At 40.2% G+C, this 14,849-nt stretch overlaps 1 protein-coding gene across 4 annotated transcripts in view; it reads right to left on the minus strand.

The window, feature by feature from the left end:
* The window catches only part of EML4 (EMAP like 4), a 157,488-nt gene extending 150,888 nt beyond the window's left edge, over window positions 1-6,600 (minus strand). For all 4 annotated transcript variants that reach the window (XM_032352855.1, XM_032352854.1, XM_032352853.1 and 1 more), the window contains exon 1: window positions 6,291-6,600. In XM_032352855.1, coding sequence (XP_032208746.1) covers window positions 6,291-6,315 — 25 coding nt within the window. In that variant the 5' untranslated portion in view covers window positions 6,316-6,600. The remainder of the gene's footprint in view (window positions 1-6,290) is intronic.
* Between the last annotated feature and the right edge of the window lie 8,249 nt (window positions 6,601-14,849).

Raw genomic sequence — 14,849 nt, forward strand, 5'->3', positions numbered from 1 at the left:
CGCCCCTAGACTAATAATATTTTTAAGACCTGTCATAATTATTTCTACCTTATAAGAAGAAAGATTCTGTGATAGGTGCCCTAGGAATCCTCTTAGGTTAAAAGTTCAATACTTTGGGCTGGGAATGAAAGGGAACAAATAAGGAAGGGTGTTTAGAAAGGCAACAATACTTGAGTTGGGCCTTAAAGGGTACTGAGAATAGTCACAAGGATGAGAAAATGCCAACAACACCTGGGGAACAAGAAACAGGTCATTTTGGCCAGAACTTGTAAAGACTGTAGAAGGAGATAATGGAGGACCCTGAAAACAAGGCTAAGGTGTTTGAATTCAGTCAAGTCAATGAAGCTGAAAGAAGGAATGGCATACTCAAAGTGCCACTTTAGGAATATTAACCTGAAGGCCACACCCACCCCCATATAAAATAAATTAGGCGGAAATTCCTTACGGTATGCAATAATCCAAAAATGAAATAATAAGTATTTGAACTATAATGGCAGAAAAGGAAATTAAGGGATGAGAAAGGTAACAAGAACTGAAAAGTCCCAGAAGAGATGCTTAAGTGATAGGCAAAAATGGGAAGGAATCAAACATGGTTCTGATGTTTCAAGGCTGGATGAAACAGACAGTGGAAAATAAGGAAAAACAGCTGATTTAGAGAAGAGTTCAGATTCAGATACGTTAGGTTTATGAATGGATCATGAAGAGTCAGTAGTAGGTACGGAAAAGAACACTGAACACCATCACAAAATCTGAGTTCAAATGGAAAAAAAAAAGATTGGCATCCAAAACAACAACTAGAATACAATGTTTTAACTACAGTGTATGATTTTAACTATGTAAAAAATTAGGCACAGAAAAAGACTAAAAAATATACCAACATGTTAACATGCATACAGATGAGCTACAGAAAAGATCATTTTTCTTTCTTTCTTCTTTTGTATTGTTTTTCACTGGCTACAAATCTAACAAATCAGGCCTCCCATCAAAAAAAGAAGAAAGCAGAAAGAAAACTCTGGATTCAGAAAGTCTTAAAAAAAAAAATCAAACTCTCTTAACCTTATGTTCTTCATCTATAGAAGAATAATTCCTTCTCTCCCAAGATTAGTGTAAAGATTAAATGAGATATAGCTTGAAACATGCAGGTTAAGGCCTTAGAGAGAGCTAAGACACAGACATAGAAATATACTAATTACCTGGAATCTCCCATACTGAGGTAATAGTCAAAGAAGTAGATTACAAACTTATTAAAAGCCTTAGAATCTATTTCAAAATCAAAATGTTCTTCCCAAATTTCTTATGAATATTGAAGTTTCACATGTTATAGAAATGGACTCCTATGCATAAAGTTAAGACAGTACTTTTCCCACATGTTACTTAAACATAAGTTTGCTAAGTAAACTATTTCATTATTTTAAAAAGCCAGGCTCTTCAGAGGTAAATTTAGCAATCTCCAAATGTTCCCTCTCATAAGTTACATGCTTTATACATAGCACAGCGTTCTAAATGGTGTTTCTCTCCACTAGTCCCATTTCTCGTACTTCATTTATGCTTAAACATCTCTGGATATCTATTTAAAACCAGACAGTAAATTCCTAAAGGACAAGAAGCATGTCTTATATTTGTCCTTCCCTTAAGAACAACCAAGCACAGTACTGGTCGCAAAGTAGGTACTAATCCATATACATGCTAAAAAAATACTCTAATTCATGTCATAGATGTTGTAGTAACCACATAAGAGTTACTTCTCATGTCTGGTTGTATAACTGAAACCTATCTTAAGCCCTTCAAAGAAACTACTAATAAATTAAAAGAAAAAATTACCTAAATAATACTGTATGAGAAACATTTTCATGTGAATAAAGAATGCTTAAGACTAGATTAATACTTAAAAAACATATACTGCATTGTTTCTTTAAGAAAGTATATGAGAGGGGCGCCTGGGTGGCTTAGATGGTTGAGTATCCGCCTTCGGCTCAGGCCACGATCCCAGGGTCCTGGGATTGAGTCCCACATGGGGCTTCCTGCTCAGCTGGGAGTCAGCTTCTCACTCTCCCTCTGTACTCTTTCTGTCTCTCTCAAATGAATAAATCTTAAGAAAGAAAGAAAGAAAGAAGAAGGAGTATGAGATGAGAAATCATAGTTCTGATATTGGGATGTTAAAAAGACTGTTCTCCGGTGCCTGGGTGGCTCAGTGGGTTAAAAGCCTCTGCCTTTGGCTCGGGTCATGATCCCAGGGTCCTGGGATCAATCAAGTCCTCCATCAGGCTCTCTGCTCGGCGGGGAGCCTCCTTCTTCACCTCTCTCTGCCTACCTCTCTGCCTACTTGTGATCTCTGTAAAATAAGTAAATAAAATCTCTTTAAAAAAAAAAAAAAAAAGACTGTTCTCAGGGAGGATTGGTGGCTCAGTCCTTAAGTATCTGCCTTTGCTCTGCTCATGATCCCAGAGTCCTGGGATGGAGACCTGGATCTGGCTCCCTAGGGGCTCAGTGGGAAGCCCGCTTCTTTCCCTCTCTCTCCCCCTACTGATGTTCCCCCTCTCTCACTCTGTCTTTCTGTCAAATAAATAAAATCTTAAAAAAAAAAAAAAAAAGACTTTTCTTGGAACACCTGGTGGCTCAGTTGGTTAGGTGTCCAACTCTTGGTTTTATTCACCTCCAGTCAGAATCTCATGGGTTGTGGAATCAAGCCCAATGACCCTGACCAGTCTAGTACTCAACAGGAAGTGAACCTGAAAAATCTTCTCCCTCTTTCCCTACCCCCACCTTTTAAAATAAATCTTTTAAGAAATATTATTTTCTTAAAATATTTCCCAAATGGAAGTACACCACTTCCATTTTGTTTGTTCATATACCCTGGACCAAAATGTTAGGTTTCTTATAAGATACTAACCCTACAATTCATTCATTACAAATTTTATTTTCGAGTTTTATTTTTTAAATAACCTTTGGAGCAGAAGTTAACACTGATATTCTTAACTGTATGCTTTCTCTAAAGTATAAGCACTGACTAACCTCTAGGCTAATTTCAAGACAAATGTCTCAAAGTTAAAACCTTTATTATGAAAAAGAGATGGTAAAAAGACTAAGGATGAAATGTGTGTGTGTGTGTGTGTGTGTGTGCACGCGGGCGCACGCGTGTGCAGCGATCTGAAGGCAGGCTATGAAGACTGACTGTTTAGGGTACTCTCCCTCAAATTTTTTTTAAAAATGTTTCCAAAGCGCTGCCTTTTTAAATTACCATAATCTGTGAACTAAAAGATACTATGCCTAAGGGAAATTCCACAGTACAAGCACCTGCCAGCCAACCTGCCTAAAATTAATCAGCGGCAGAGATTAAAAGCATCCTTTAGATGTTTTTATGTAAAACAAAAGTAATACAACAGGTATATAATTTCAATGTGGCACACAGAACATAACCAATCACCTAACATTGCTCTCAATGATTTCAAAATCCAATACACGAAACTTTAATTTAGACATCTTATAAAATGCATAGTGTTTTCCTTATCCAACACTCCCTAATCAAGGATACAGTTAGAATTTTAAGTTTTCCACTTTACAAAATGATCCAGCATAAAATTCCCTTAATCAGCATCTCTAGAATCATTCTGTTTATAAAGCACTTAACTTTTCTGCTTATATAAATTAAGTTTCCTCACATTTTTTTCAAGAACCCACCTGATATACAAAAGGAGATACACATGTATACTTCCTTGAGAATAAATAAATGCTTTCAATACTTGTGACCCCAGATGAACTTCACATATTTTAAATTCTTGCTTCGTTAAAAAAAAAAAAGTTTTTTAAACACCTTCTAGAATACAAGTGCTTGCCTTTACATCCATAGCTCTCTTATGACAAAATAAAGATCAGTGTAACTTTAAGCTCTAAAACTAATGAACTGCAGGGAACAGAAATAAGCAATCTGGCAAGAGCTAAGTAAAGCTGTTTAAAGACTACCAGTAAAATATACCAGCGTTTCCCCTCCCCCACCCCTTAGAGGTTTCGATTAAGATGGGGCCTAGTTTTACTCTTACAAGGGGGACAGAAAGAGAAAGCACAGAGCTCCTGCTGAAAACTGTCTTCATCAGAAGCAGCTCCAGAAATACTACCAGGAACCATTTCTTTCCCTCTCTGCTGACACAGGTTCCTCTCTTTAGAGACAGGCATCTCCCTTGCAGCTGATGAACACCTACCTTATCTAAAGTAAAGTCTTACCCACTCAAGGATGCCATCAAATGAATACAAACAAACAAACAAAACCCCCGAATGTTAGGGTCAGCTATAACACTCTTTATGAAAAGCGGACCCCCCTCAGCAATTCATCTTCATCTTTCAATTGCTATCAGTCGCCTCGTGAACTGAATAAAAAGGGACAAAGTCATTTAATAAGGTGTATCTACTATTTCAAAATAAACTAACGTCCCACCAATTGGTGGTTTTAAAGGTTCTCTCAAAACACTTAGAGAAAATGAAGCCTTGGTAAGCCTTCCAGAAGTCCGTGGAATCAACAGGAAAGAAAAGCTGATTTCTACTTTGAGTAGTGCTCCCACCATTCCTAAATGCTGAGGATCCAACAATGTAGTAACTCAGTCCCGTGTCTCCCAATATACTAAGTTTCTGCCCTAATATATGATCACCTCTTTGTGGAAACATATAGGACAAGTCTTTCAGTCCACTGTGATTAGCGAATAAATACAGGCATGAGGCAAGAAGAAGAAAAAGAAAAAGAAAAAAGAAAAGCAGTAAAAAAAAAAAAAAAAAAAAAAAAAAACCTGATGCCTCTTTAAAAGGAGCCAAGAATGAAACAACCTTTCTAAGGAATTAGAAGACATCAAAGGTTAGATAATGGACAACAGGTGCCCTTGGGAGGAAAGAGTAACACTCTGTTGTCTCCTATTTTAGGATTTCCACTCTCAAAGCTCTCTAATGTGTGTTTTTCTTTTCTTCCCACAGAGGGTCAGAGCCAAAACTATAGTTTTTACTATTTAATACCTACAGTGGGTCCATTGCTCTTCAACTAACTTTTGACTTCAGATTTTTAAAAATTCACCTAATCCCAATATGGCTGAATAATGGGTGGCCTATGGCCAGATCATGCACTGATCCGTGAACATTAATCAACCAGGGATTTATTACCAAGAAAGGTGTCTGAATACCAACTACCTCCATGTAAACTACTGAAAATACAAATCCAGCAACAGGTTATCCCATAACTGCAGAATCAGCCACAGCAGAAACTGTTTCTCTCACCATCATAACAGTTGAGCTCAATCTTTAGAGTAACCAGATTCCAATAGCCTCAAAGAATAGTAATTCCAGACACTGATTATAGGGCGCTGAGTACCAGCCTCTTGTTCTGGTTCCCTTCGCCAGTTACAAAATACACTACTTTTATTCTGCTGAAAAGGAGCACTGAAAGGATACTGAAGCCTACTTAATAACCTCTTCCATTCCACAAAGACAACATACTCCAAAAATGGAGAATCCTTTCTTTCCCTGACAGAGGCCCCCTTTCCAATGGATCCACTGGGCAGAATTACTTCTCCCCAGCATGCTCGAAGAGCCACAGAATACTTCTGCTTTCGCTCTTCTTTTATAAAGAGGGTCCCCCAACACAGATACACCTCTTCTATTCCTGTGTTAAGCAAATGATGCTTCGGCGCTTCTAGTTCTCTCCACCACCGCAAAATGTTCAGAGAAGTGGAAGGAGAGAAGGGAAGTTGTCAGACACGTTGAGATACACTTAAAAGAAGTCTCCAAATTTAAAGTGAAGACGGGGGGGGGGTGCCCTCTTTCTAAAGAGGGAGTGGGGGTTCCTACCCTATAAAGAGACCCCCTGCGTGGGTAAGGGGTGCCCCTACTCTCAAAGAGAGCTCAGTATGTGGAAAGGGGGAGGAATGTTGTGCCCTGAAGGGGTCAAGGTTTCAGAAACGGGTGCCCCAACCGTGAAGGGAGGTCTGTGGGGGGAGCCGTGCGTGTATGGAAAGGGATGTACCAGCTAGTAGGGGGGCCTCTCTGAGAGAGGGGGTTTCCACTTTGCGGCAAGGAGGGCCCTGCACTGAAGGGGACGCTGGGAGGAAGGGAGGGTCTTGCCGAGGACTGGGCATGGGGGGAGGGGTTCTGAATCCACTGGAGCCAGCAGAGGGGCGGCAGCCTCGAGGGGAACATGTGCAGTGGAACTACTACCATCCCCAGGGGCAGGGTGGAGAGCAGGGCCTGGGCTGTATGTGGAGAGAACAAGGCTCCCACCCCGCGGAGAATACGGAGGGCTCCCCAGCCGTACTCACCGAGGCTGCCGGCGAAACCGTCCATCTTGCGGGGAAAGCGCCGGGCTCCGGGCTCAGCGGGGCGGGCACTTCATTCAGCGGACCGACAGAGTGGCCGACGCTGAGCCTGACGCGCTCGCTCTCGAAATCGCCCGGCTCGGCTCCTACCCCCTGTCTCTGTGGTCCGACCGTCCGTCTGACCCGGGGCAGTCAGTCACAGCCGCCCGGGCCACTTCCCCGTCAGGTACAGAGCCGCGCCGCTCCGCCGCTTGCCCGGCCTCCCTCCCAGGCAGCAGCCGCGAACGCCGCGCCGCGCCCCGCCCCCGCGCCCGCGCGCAGCGGTAGCACCGCCCCCGCGCACGCCGTCACGCTTCCGACTCCGCCTCCCACGTGACAACATGGAGGCGGGGGCTTGCCGACCCTTCCCTCTCACCTTGCTTGGGCTTCGGGATCCGGCGGCCTCGAGCCGGACTGGTGGCTGCGCTTGCGCAGTAGTTCGGCCGAGGACCTGGAGGTTTGGTTTTTGAAGCTGGTGAGCAACCGGTCGTGATGAGGTTTGGCGTCTGGCCTGAGATTCTTAGGAGCGTCGAGGGATTCTCTCTCATAGCCCCTAGGGAGCCTGCAGAGTCCCATTGGAACCCAAGTCCAGAATCTACCCCGCCCCCCAACAGAAGATGGTCACCGCCTGTGTCCTACAAGGACACACAGAGGCAACACAGAGGCAAGTGAGAGGAGGACTCCCTTTTCCCCGGGTCTCCCTCTACCCTCGTAGAGGATATATGGGGGTGAGTCTTCCTAACTAAAGGCCACCACTGCCATAGCCTCAGAACTCAAAACAGACTGGAAGCAAGGAATGTTAGTGCTGGGCAAGACCCAAGAGTTCGTCTTGCCTCCTCTTCACGGAGAACACAACCTTAGAAAGGACCCGACCTGCCCAAGGTCATGGAGCCTGGTAGAAGCAGAGCTAGAACTCAGGCTTCTTTACTCCCTCTGGTGTTCTTTCCACCAGAGATGTAAAGCAATCTCTTATAGAGCATATAATTAGATTGCCTATTAGTGAGCTATAACGAAGAGTTTTAATGAAGTAAGGCTGAGCTCTCAGCCCAATTCCATGTGACTACGCAGATGAGCGTCAAGTCACTAAACTTATTTGGGACTCAACTTTGCCCATTTGCAGATGGAAGGACGGGACTTGTAACCAAAACATTACATATAAACACTAACTTCATCTTCGTCCTCCCTCCCCCACTTACCCCTATTCTCCCTCCTAAAGGGGTGTCCAGTGATTTCCGAAGTTCTTCTTGGGACTTGGTTGTGTGAATCAGAGTAATTAAGAGGAGAACTGTAAGGTGCTCGTGGACTAAATTGATGTATGCAATAATTAAGACCTGAGTTATGGAAGAATTAGAGCCATTCTAGACAAGTTGCGGGAGAAAGGAACAGACTGGAGAAGGGAGAAGAGAAATAGGAGGTTAGCAACTATCATAATGAAAGGGACTTAGAATTACATAGTTAAAAGGATTGTAAAACATTTCGTTGCTGTCTTGCAATAAAATTCTCCCCCCCTCCCCCAGTGCCTCTTTAGAAATCTCCCGTAAAAATCTAAATTACTTTTCATATCTTTTTTGGATATCAGACCTGTGTGTCTTCTGAATAGCATACCATGTGGAGACAAGCTGTAAGGCAGCCAAGATAAATTGAGGTTACAGACTAAATGGTGTCCAAATTTTCCTCCTGTTTCAAACTTATTTACCCCAAGTTTCCCTTACTATGGACATTTTTATATCTGTAAGTTTCTATAAAGTCTAACCACTTAATGTTTGAGAAGGCCTTAATTCTGACAGCTGCTCTTCTGTGTCTGCATACAGCACTCTCTACTTTAGGTCAATTAAAAGAATAAGAACTTCCATTGATATACTACAATACATATATATATATATATATGTATTTACATACATGTGTATATATATTTTTTAATTCAGAGAAGGATCCACACTTTGAGGGGCCTGAAATTTTTCTATTTGTGGAAATCTTCTGAAGATTAGGTTAAATGGAGTATTTATTTAGACACAGAAATCACAACAGATTACACACTTTTTTTTGTTAAAGATTTTATTCATTGATTTAACAGAGAGAGATCACAAGTAGGCAGAGTGGCAGGCAGAGAGAGAGAGAAGGGGAAGCAGGCTCACCGCTGAGCAGAGAGCCTGATGTGGGGCTCGATCCCAGGAAACTGGGATCATGAACTGACCTGAAGGCAGAGGCTTTTACCCACTGAGCCACCCGGCCGCCCCCAGATTACACATTTTAAAGAAAACTGCAAATACTGCAAATGTTACAAAATCAAGAAATACAACATTCAATTAACTGCCCAACATAACTTCAATACTTTTTTTACTAAATTTCTTGGTTGTATACTCTTTGATTACTTCTTCATATGACAATGATTCTTTTTTCTTTTTTTTTTTTTTTAAGATTTTATTTATTTATTTGACAGAGATCACAGGTAGGCAGAGAGGCAGGCAGAGAGAGTGAGAGGGAAGCAGGCTCCCCGCCGAGCAGAGAGCCCGAAGTGGGACTCGATTCCAGGACCCTGAGATCATGACCCGAACTGAGGGCAGCAGCTTAAACCACTGAGCCACCCAGGCACCCTTGATTCTTTTTTTTTTAATAGATAATATTTTACCGGGATCCTGCTATATGACAGGTTTTAATATCCAGGTGTTTTATCCTAACTCCATTCTAATGTTACATCAAGCCTATAAGGTCAGTGTTATGAATATGAGAGTAGTTTTAATTTTTGTCATTTTTAAAAAATATTTTATTTATTTGAGAGAGAGAGAGCGCACACACAAGCAGGGGGGTGAGGGAGAGGCAGGCTCCCCACTGAGCAGGGAACCTGATGTAGGACTCGATCCCAGGACTCAGGGATCATGACCTGAGGTGAAGGCAGTTGCCCAACCGCCTGAGCCAACCCGGTGCCCCATGACAGTGGTTTTTAAATAACTTTTTAATAGAGAGGATAAAAAGATAACTTAGTTTTTCCTCTAGCATTTGATCAAATTTGTCTTTATTAGTGGAATATAGTTGGAATGCATAAAAGAACCACTTTGCACATAGTAGTACAGCTATTCGTAGTGCTGCTGCAGTAATTCTGATTAATTCTATTTCACATGATTCCCATTAAAAAAAAAAGACAAGAAAATGTATGGTGAATTTTAAATTATACATACTGAATTACTGAGTATATTCTGGATAGAACTTCTATTTTGTTTGACATCATTGACAACCAAATATGTATCATATGTATAATGATTAGAAGAATTTTTCCTAGTCTAGATTCTGGCTTTTTATGTTTCAAACTTTATTTCTCCCATAAGACCACACAATTTTTCAGTGCTACCCATATGTTCATAGTATATTGTGAGCCCTAATCCTACCACTTTCATGAGAGGATGCTGGGTGAGTCAGTTCAGTGGCCCATAGGAATTTTCCTGGAATTTATTATTAGACAAAGACAGCCAGCAATAGTTCATTAAATGTGACTGTAACTCCTAAGTATCTCATTAAGCCTGAAATTAAATGTATCCCCAACTCAGCTTTCTGTTAGCTAGATACCTAAAATATCCAAAGCCACTCCAACACCACCTGACATAAGGGGAAATGTGACAAAGGGGAGATTAAAGTGGAAAGATACAGTTTTCTAGTCTTGGAAGAGGCTCTAGAAGAGTCTTGGAAGAAACTCTAGGAAGTTTCATTAACTTCATGATTAATCTGCTTCTGTTTCAGTTACTTTTTTAAAGAAAGAGAGAGAAAGAGAGCATGCTCAAGTGGGAAGAGGGACAGAGAGAGAATATTAAGCAGGCTCCATGCCCAGCTTGGGCTCGATCCCATGGCACATGGCTCAATCCCATGACAACAAGATCTGACCCAAAATCAAGAGTTGAATGCTTAACCCACTGAGCCTCTTAGGTATCTCTCACTTACTTTTTTTTTTCTCAAGTAACCCCTATGTTCATCCTGAGTAGTGAGGACAATCAAAAATCATATATATATATATATATATATATATATATATACATATGCGTGTATATATATATATATATGTATGTATATGAAAAGGGCAAAGACAGGAAAAATGAAATAAATGCTGGTGCAGAAAAAGGACAACTAGCAGGAGTAATATAGCAATTATTCTTCCACAGCAATTCTGGAATCCTGGGTAAGCACAATGTTTCTATAACCAGAATGCTGGGATAAGCATTATGAAAGGCAAGGAAAGTTCTTTGCTTAAATCTTAATCTTCCTTCCAAGGAATTTCCTCGTCCGTTGTACTCCATTGCCCCTGGCTTTGCTAGTCTATGAGAGCTTGTTGAGAAATATACCTTCCTTATAGCCTGTTCAGCTCACTCCTTACTGGTACAAATATGAGATCAAAGGTTATTTCCAACTCAAATAATCAAAGAATTTCTTTGAGAACATGATTCCCTCAAAAACTTGGTAGGTTTCTGATCCATTTGCTTCGAGTCAGCAGTATGTGCCAATAACCACACATATACTTCTTTCCTACACATAATTCTTATGCATGATTTTTGTCTTTGCTTTCCTTCTCCATTTCCTTTCTCTCCCTGAATTTAATAGGGGACTAATTCAAGCCATTAGATTTGGATGAGAAGACCACGCTCTTAGTCAGATCGTTGTAGTCTGGATCTAAATGGATCTTCATTACTCAAAGGTATTTAATATTTTGTTTCCTATCTAGAAGTAGTCAGCTTTCTAATCTTTTAGCTTCCAAATTTCTAGACTTCTCTAATTCTCTTTTATTTCTGTTTCCAAAGCATTCAATTCTTTCTTGAGTTTTTCTCTTTCCTGCAATGCTTTACTAAGGTTAGCAAATAGTAGCCAACACATATTATTATACTCTTTTCAAAAACTTCCTCTAGAGTGATAGGCTTACTAGGCACGTAGTGTACTACCTTCCAGGTTGCATAAGCAACAGTTCTAGCAAATCTTTTGCCATGCCATGGCAAGTATCTGGAGTAATTCAACCTCCAATATTTGTTTTCACACCATCTCTAACCCACTATGAATTTAAGATTACATGTTTTATTTCTTTTTTCCTTAGAGCAGCATTCGACTTAAAGGTTTCTTTTTTAGTGTTAGTCAAGACAAGCTAGATGCTATCACAAACAGTCCCCAAATTTCAGTTAGCTTAGTATAATAAAATGTTTTCGCTTCTATCAGATTCCAATGCAGATCATCAAGGGACTTGGCTCCATGAAGTCATTCAAGAATCCCAGCTTCTATCTTGAATTCCACTCTTTTCAGCTAGCAAATAGGGGTAGTAGTGGGAGAACACAGAGGACCAATTAGGAAGCTGTTATGTTTCAGACATAGAAGTGTACCCATCACTTTTATCCATAATCCATGGGCCACATTTTAGTTACAAAACTGCACTCAACTGCAAGGGAGGTTAGGAAGTACAGCCAAACTTTGTAACCAGAAGGAAAAGAGAAACATTTTAGTGACAAGTAGCCAAATAGTTCCTGCCATACTTGTCTTCATAGCTCTTATCAGAGTTCTAATTTTTTTATTTTCTTGAAAATAAATTATTGATTAATTAATTAATTATAAATAATAAATGATTATTGAATAATTTTTCAATGTGTCTCACCTATTGTATTGTATACAACAGGGAGGTCTTTTAGAATGTGGGAGAGGTAGTACATCCCAGTGGTTAAGACTGCAGACTCTCAGATCATACTGCTTAGATTCAAACCCCAGTGCTACCACTTAGTGGCTCTGTAACACTGTCTCTGTGCCTCAGTTTCTTCCTCTGTAAAATGAAGATGATACCATTTCTACTTCTGAGAGTTACTGCGAGGATGCAATGAGATAGTAAACGTAAACCCCTTAGAACAGGGCCCATTATGTTCTAAGTACTCAGTAAGTATTAGCAGTTATTACTATTATAAGTGGGCTTATATGGTGCCTGTGTTTGCTTAAACCATTGTATACTCAATGTTTATTACAGAGAAGCTGGTCAATAAATATTTGTTAATATTGGACAAACAGGGACGCCTGGGTGGCTCAGTTGGTTAAGCAGCTGCCTTCGGCTCAGGTCATGATCCCGGCGTCCTGGGATCGAGTCCCACATCGGGCCCCTTGCTCGGCAGGGAGTCTGCTTCTCCCTCTGCCTCTGCCTGCCATTCTGTCTGCCTGTGTTCACGCTCTCTCTCTCTCTCTGACAAATTAAAAAAAAAATCTTTAATATTGGACAAACATAGAAGAACTCTGAAAACAAGTCAATCTGAATACATTATTCAACAACCAGTATCCTCCTATTTTAAAGCAGCCAGTATTAATTTTTCTGCTTTATATTTATCAAATTAGATCTGACAAACTGTTTAATAATGCCATAATAAAGTGGAAAATTGAACATTAATCACTCAAAATGAAAACATAACTGTACGTTATCATCAAACACAAAAGTCCAAATGTACTATACAATTACCAATTACTAGGTAGTTATTTAGATTCTTCAAGGATTTATCTTTAGATTATCTTCAGTACAGAACTCCCCCTAGACCTCACCTTGAGCCCCTTAAGTGCAATTTAATTCAGGTAAATGTAAAATACACACATTTTCCAAGAGTTCAAATATTGCAAAAGGCTAAGTATAGCTATATCAAATAATACAAGCTTAAAACATTCTCTTTAAACGTAGAATCTTGACTCTGTGCATCGTTACCTTCCCCTAAATGTTGAAATGGTTTATGGTGGGACAAGTTTCAGAATGCTTTTTATCCACCCCCCCAAGATTTTATTTATTTATTTGTCAGAGAGAGAGAGAGAGCACAAGCAGGGGGAATGGCGGGCAGTGGGAGAAGCAGGCGGCTCCCCGCTGAACAAGGAGCCTGATGCAGGACTAGATCCCAGGATCCTGGGATTATGCACTGGGCCAGATCAAGACCTGAGCCAAAGTCAGACACTAAACTGACTGAGCCACCCAGGCGTCCCAGTTTCAGAATAGTTTTAAAGACACACAACATCTATTGTCAAAGCCTTGACCTGAGTTTTGAAGGAAAATAAAAAATTCTTACACTGATTTCTTTGTTTTACTCTCATTAGCTAGATGACCCTTCAAGGTAACTATAAACTGTTTCTGGCTTCTCTACTTTTTCTGTCTGGGTCCATCAAGAATATGTTGTATCGTTGGTAGGCATCCATCAGCTCTTCAATGAGTCACATTGCGTGGGGGTTGGGATGACGTTTCTCATGATCTGTAAATCCCCGAGACCAAACTTGAGGGTTTATTTAGGGTTTTCTGTGTCCTCTGGGTTTTTCATTTCCCTTTGCTTTTGTATGCCGTATCTCCATATACAGCCAAATCAATTTCATGACATTTAAAACTTTTTCTGATGTCAAGTGGAGAAAAGGAACAGAAAAAAAAGATTTTTACAAAGTAATAAATGTTAAAACTGAGGTGTTTAAGTGGTGCTGTTTTTACCTGTCTGTTCTTGACCAAAAGTCACATTCCCAAGGAGAAGAAGATTCTACTTGGTTCCTTAAATTGTCAAAAGTCCCAGCCCAGATTTTCCGCCCTACCGCTATACTCTTGCAACATTATTTCATAGTTGTTTGATGCCAAGGCAAAAAGACATCCTTTTAGTGGTTAGAGAAGATCAGTTACTTAAGTGATTTCATATTGGTGTTGTATTTATGGGTTTGCAATAAAACAACTTTCGGGAGGAAAAAAGTGTCAGTCAAGAATAATGAAGTGTTTTTTGTTTTGTTTGTTTTTAGATTTTCTTAGGTATGTTGGGCTTTCCACTCCTTTTATTTTGTTGCCTTAATGTTTTTTAAAGACTAAACCCTATATTAATGGAATTTTTTAGATTGTCCACATGAGCTTATGTGTGAGAGAACAAAACTGAAATGGGTTTTTTTTATGGGGGGGGATTCTTTTTTTTAATTACATGTTTAACATAAGGAGTGTATGAAAGAGCTCCAAAATCTGTAAGATGCTAAATGGTAGGGTTGTTCTAGCTTCTAACCATAAAGAATGCCTAGGTCTAACTAAAGTGATTGCAAGAGAAAAAAACAAAGCATGGGAGGATATACCCTAAAGTGTTCAAAAGTAATTGCCGGGGCGCCTGGGTGGCTCAGTGGGTTAAGCCGCTGCCTTCGGCTCGGGTCATGATCTCAGGGTCCTGGGATCGAGTCCTGCATCGGGCTCTCTGCTCGGCAGGGAGCCTGCTTCCCTCTCTCTCTCTCTGCCTGCCTCTCCATCTACTTGTGATTTCTCTCTGTCAAATAAATAAATAAAATCTTTAAAAAAAAAAGAAAAAAAAGTAATTCCCCAGTAAAACTGAGAGGGGGAAGACAAGGGTAGAGAGAGGTACAGGGAATTTTGCTTTTATATTATTTTAATATCATAAATTTATTTTAATTTTTTAAAACCATTAATGATATAAAAACCAAAAAAAATAAGTTGCACACTCTCACCCACAAATTGTATCTGTAGAGACTGGTTTAAAATATCATGCTTATTAAATAATTGTTCTCCCAAGTTTGGCA

Source organism: Mustela erminea, chromosome 7, assembly GCF_009829155.1.
Source record: "Mustela erminea isolate mMusErm1 chromosome 7, mMusErm1.Pri, whole genome shotgun sequence".
NCBI classification, from domain to species: domain Eukaryota; kingdom Metazoa; phylum Chordata; class Mammalia; order Carnivora; family Mustelidae; genus Mustela; species Mustela erminea.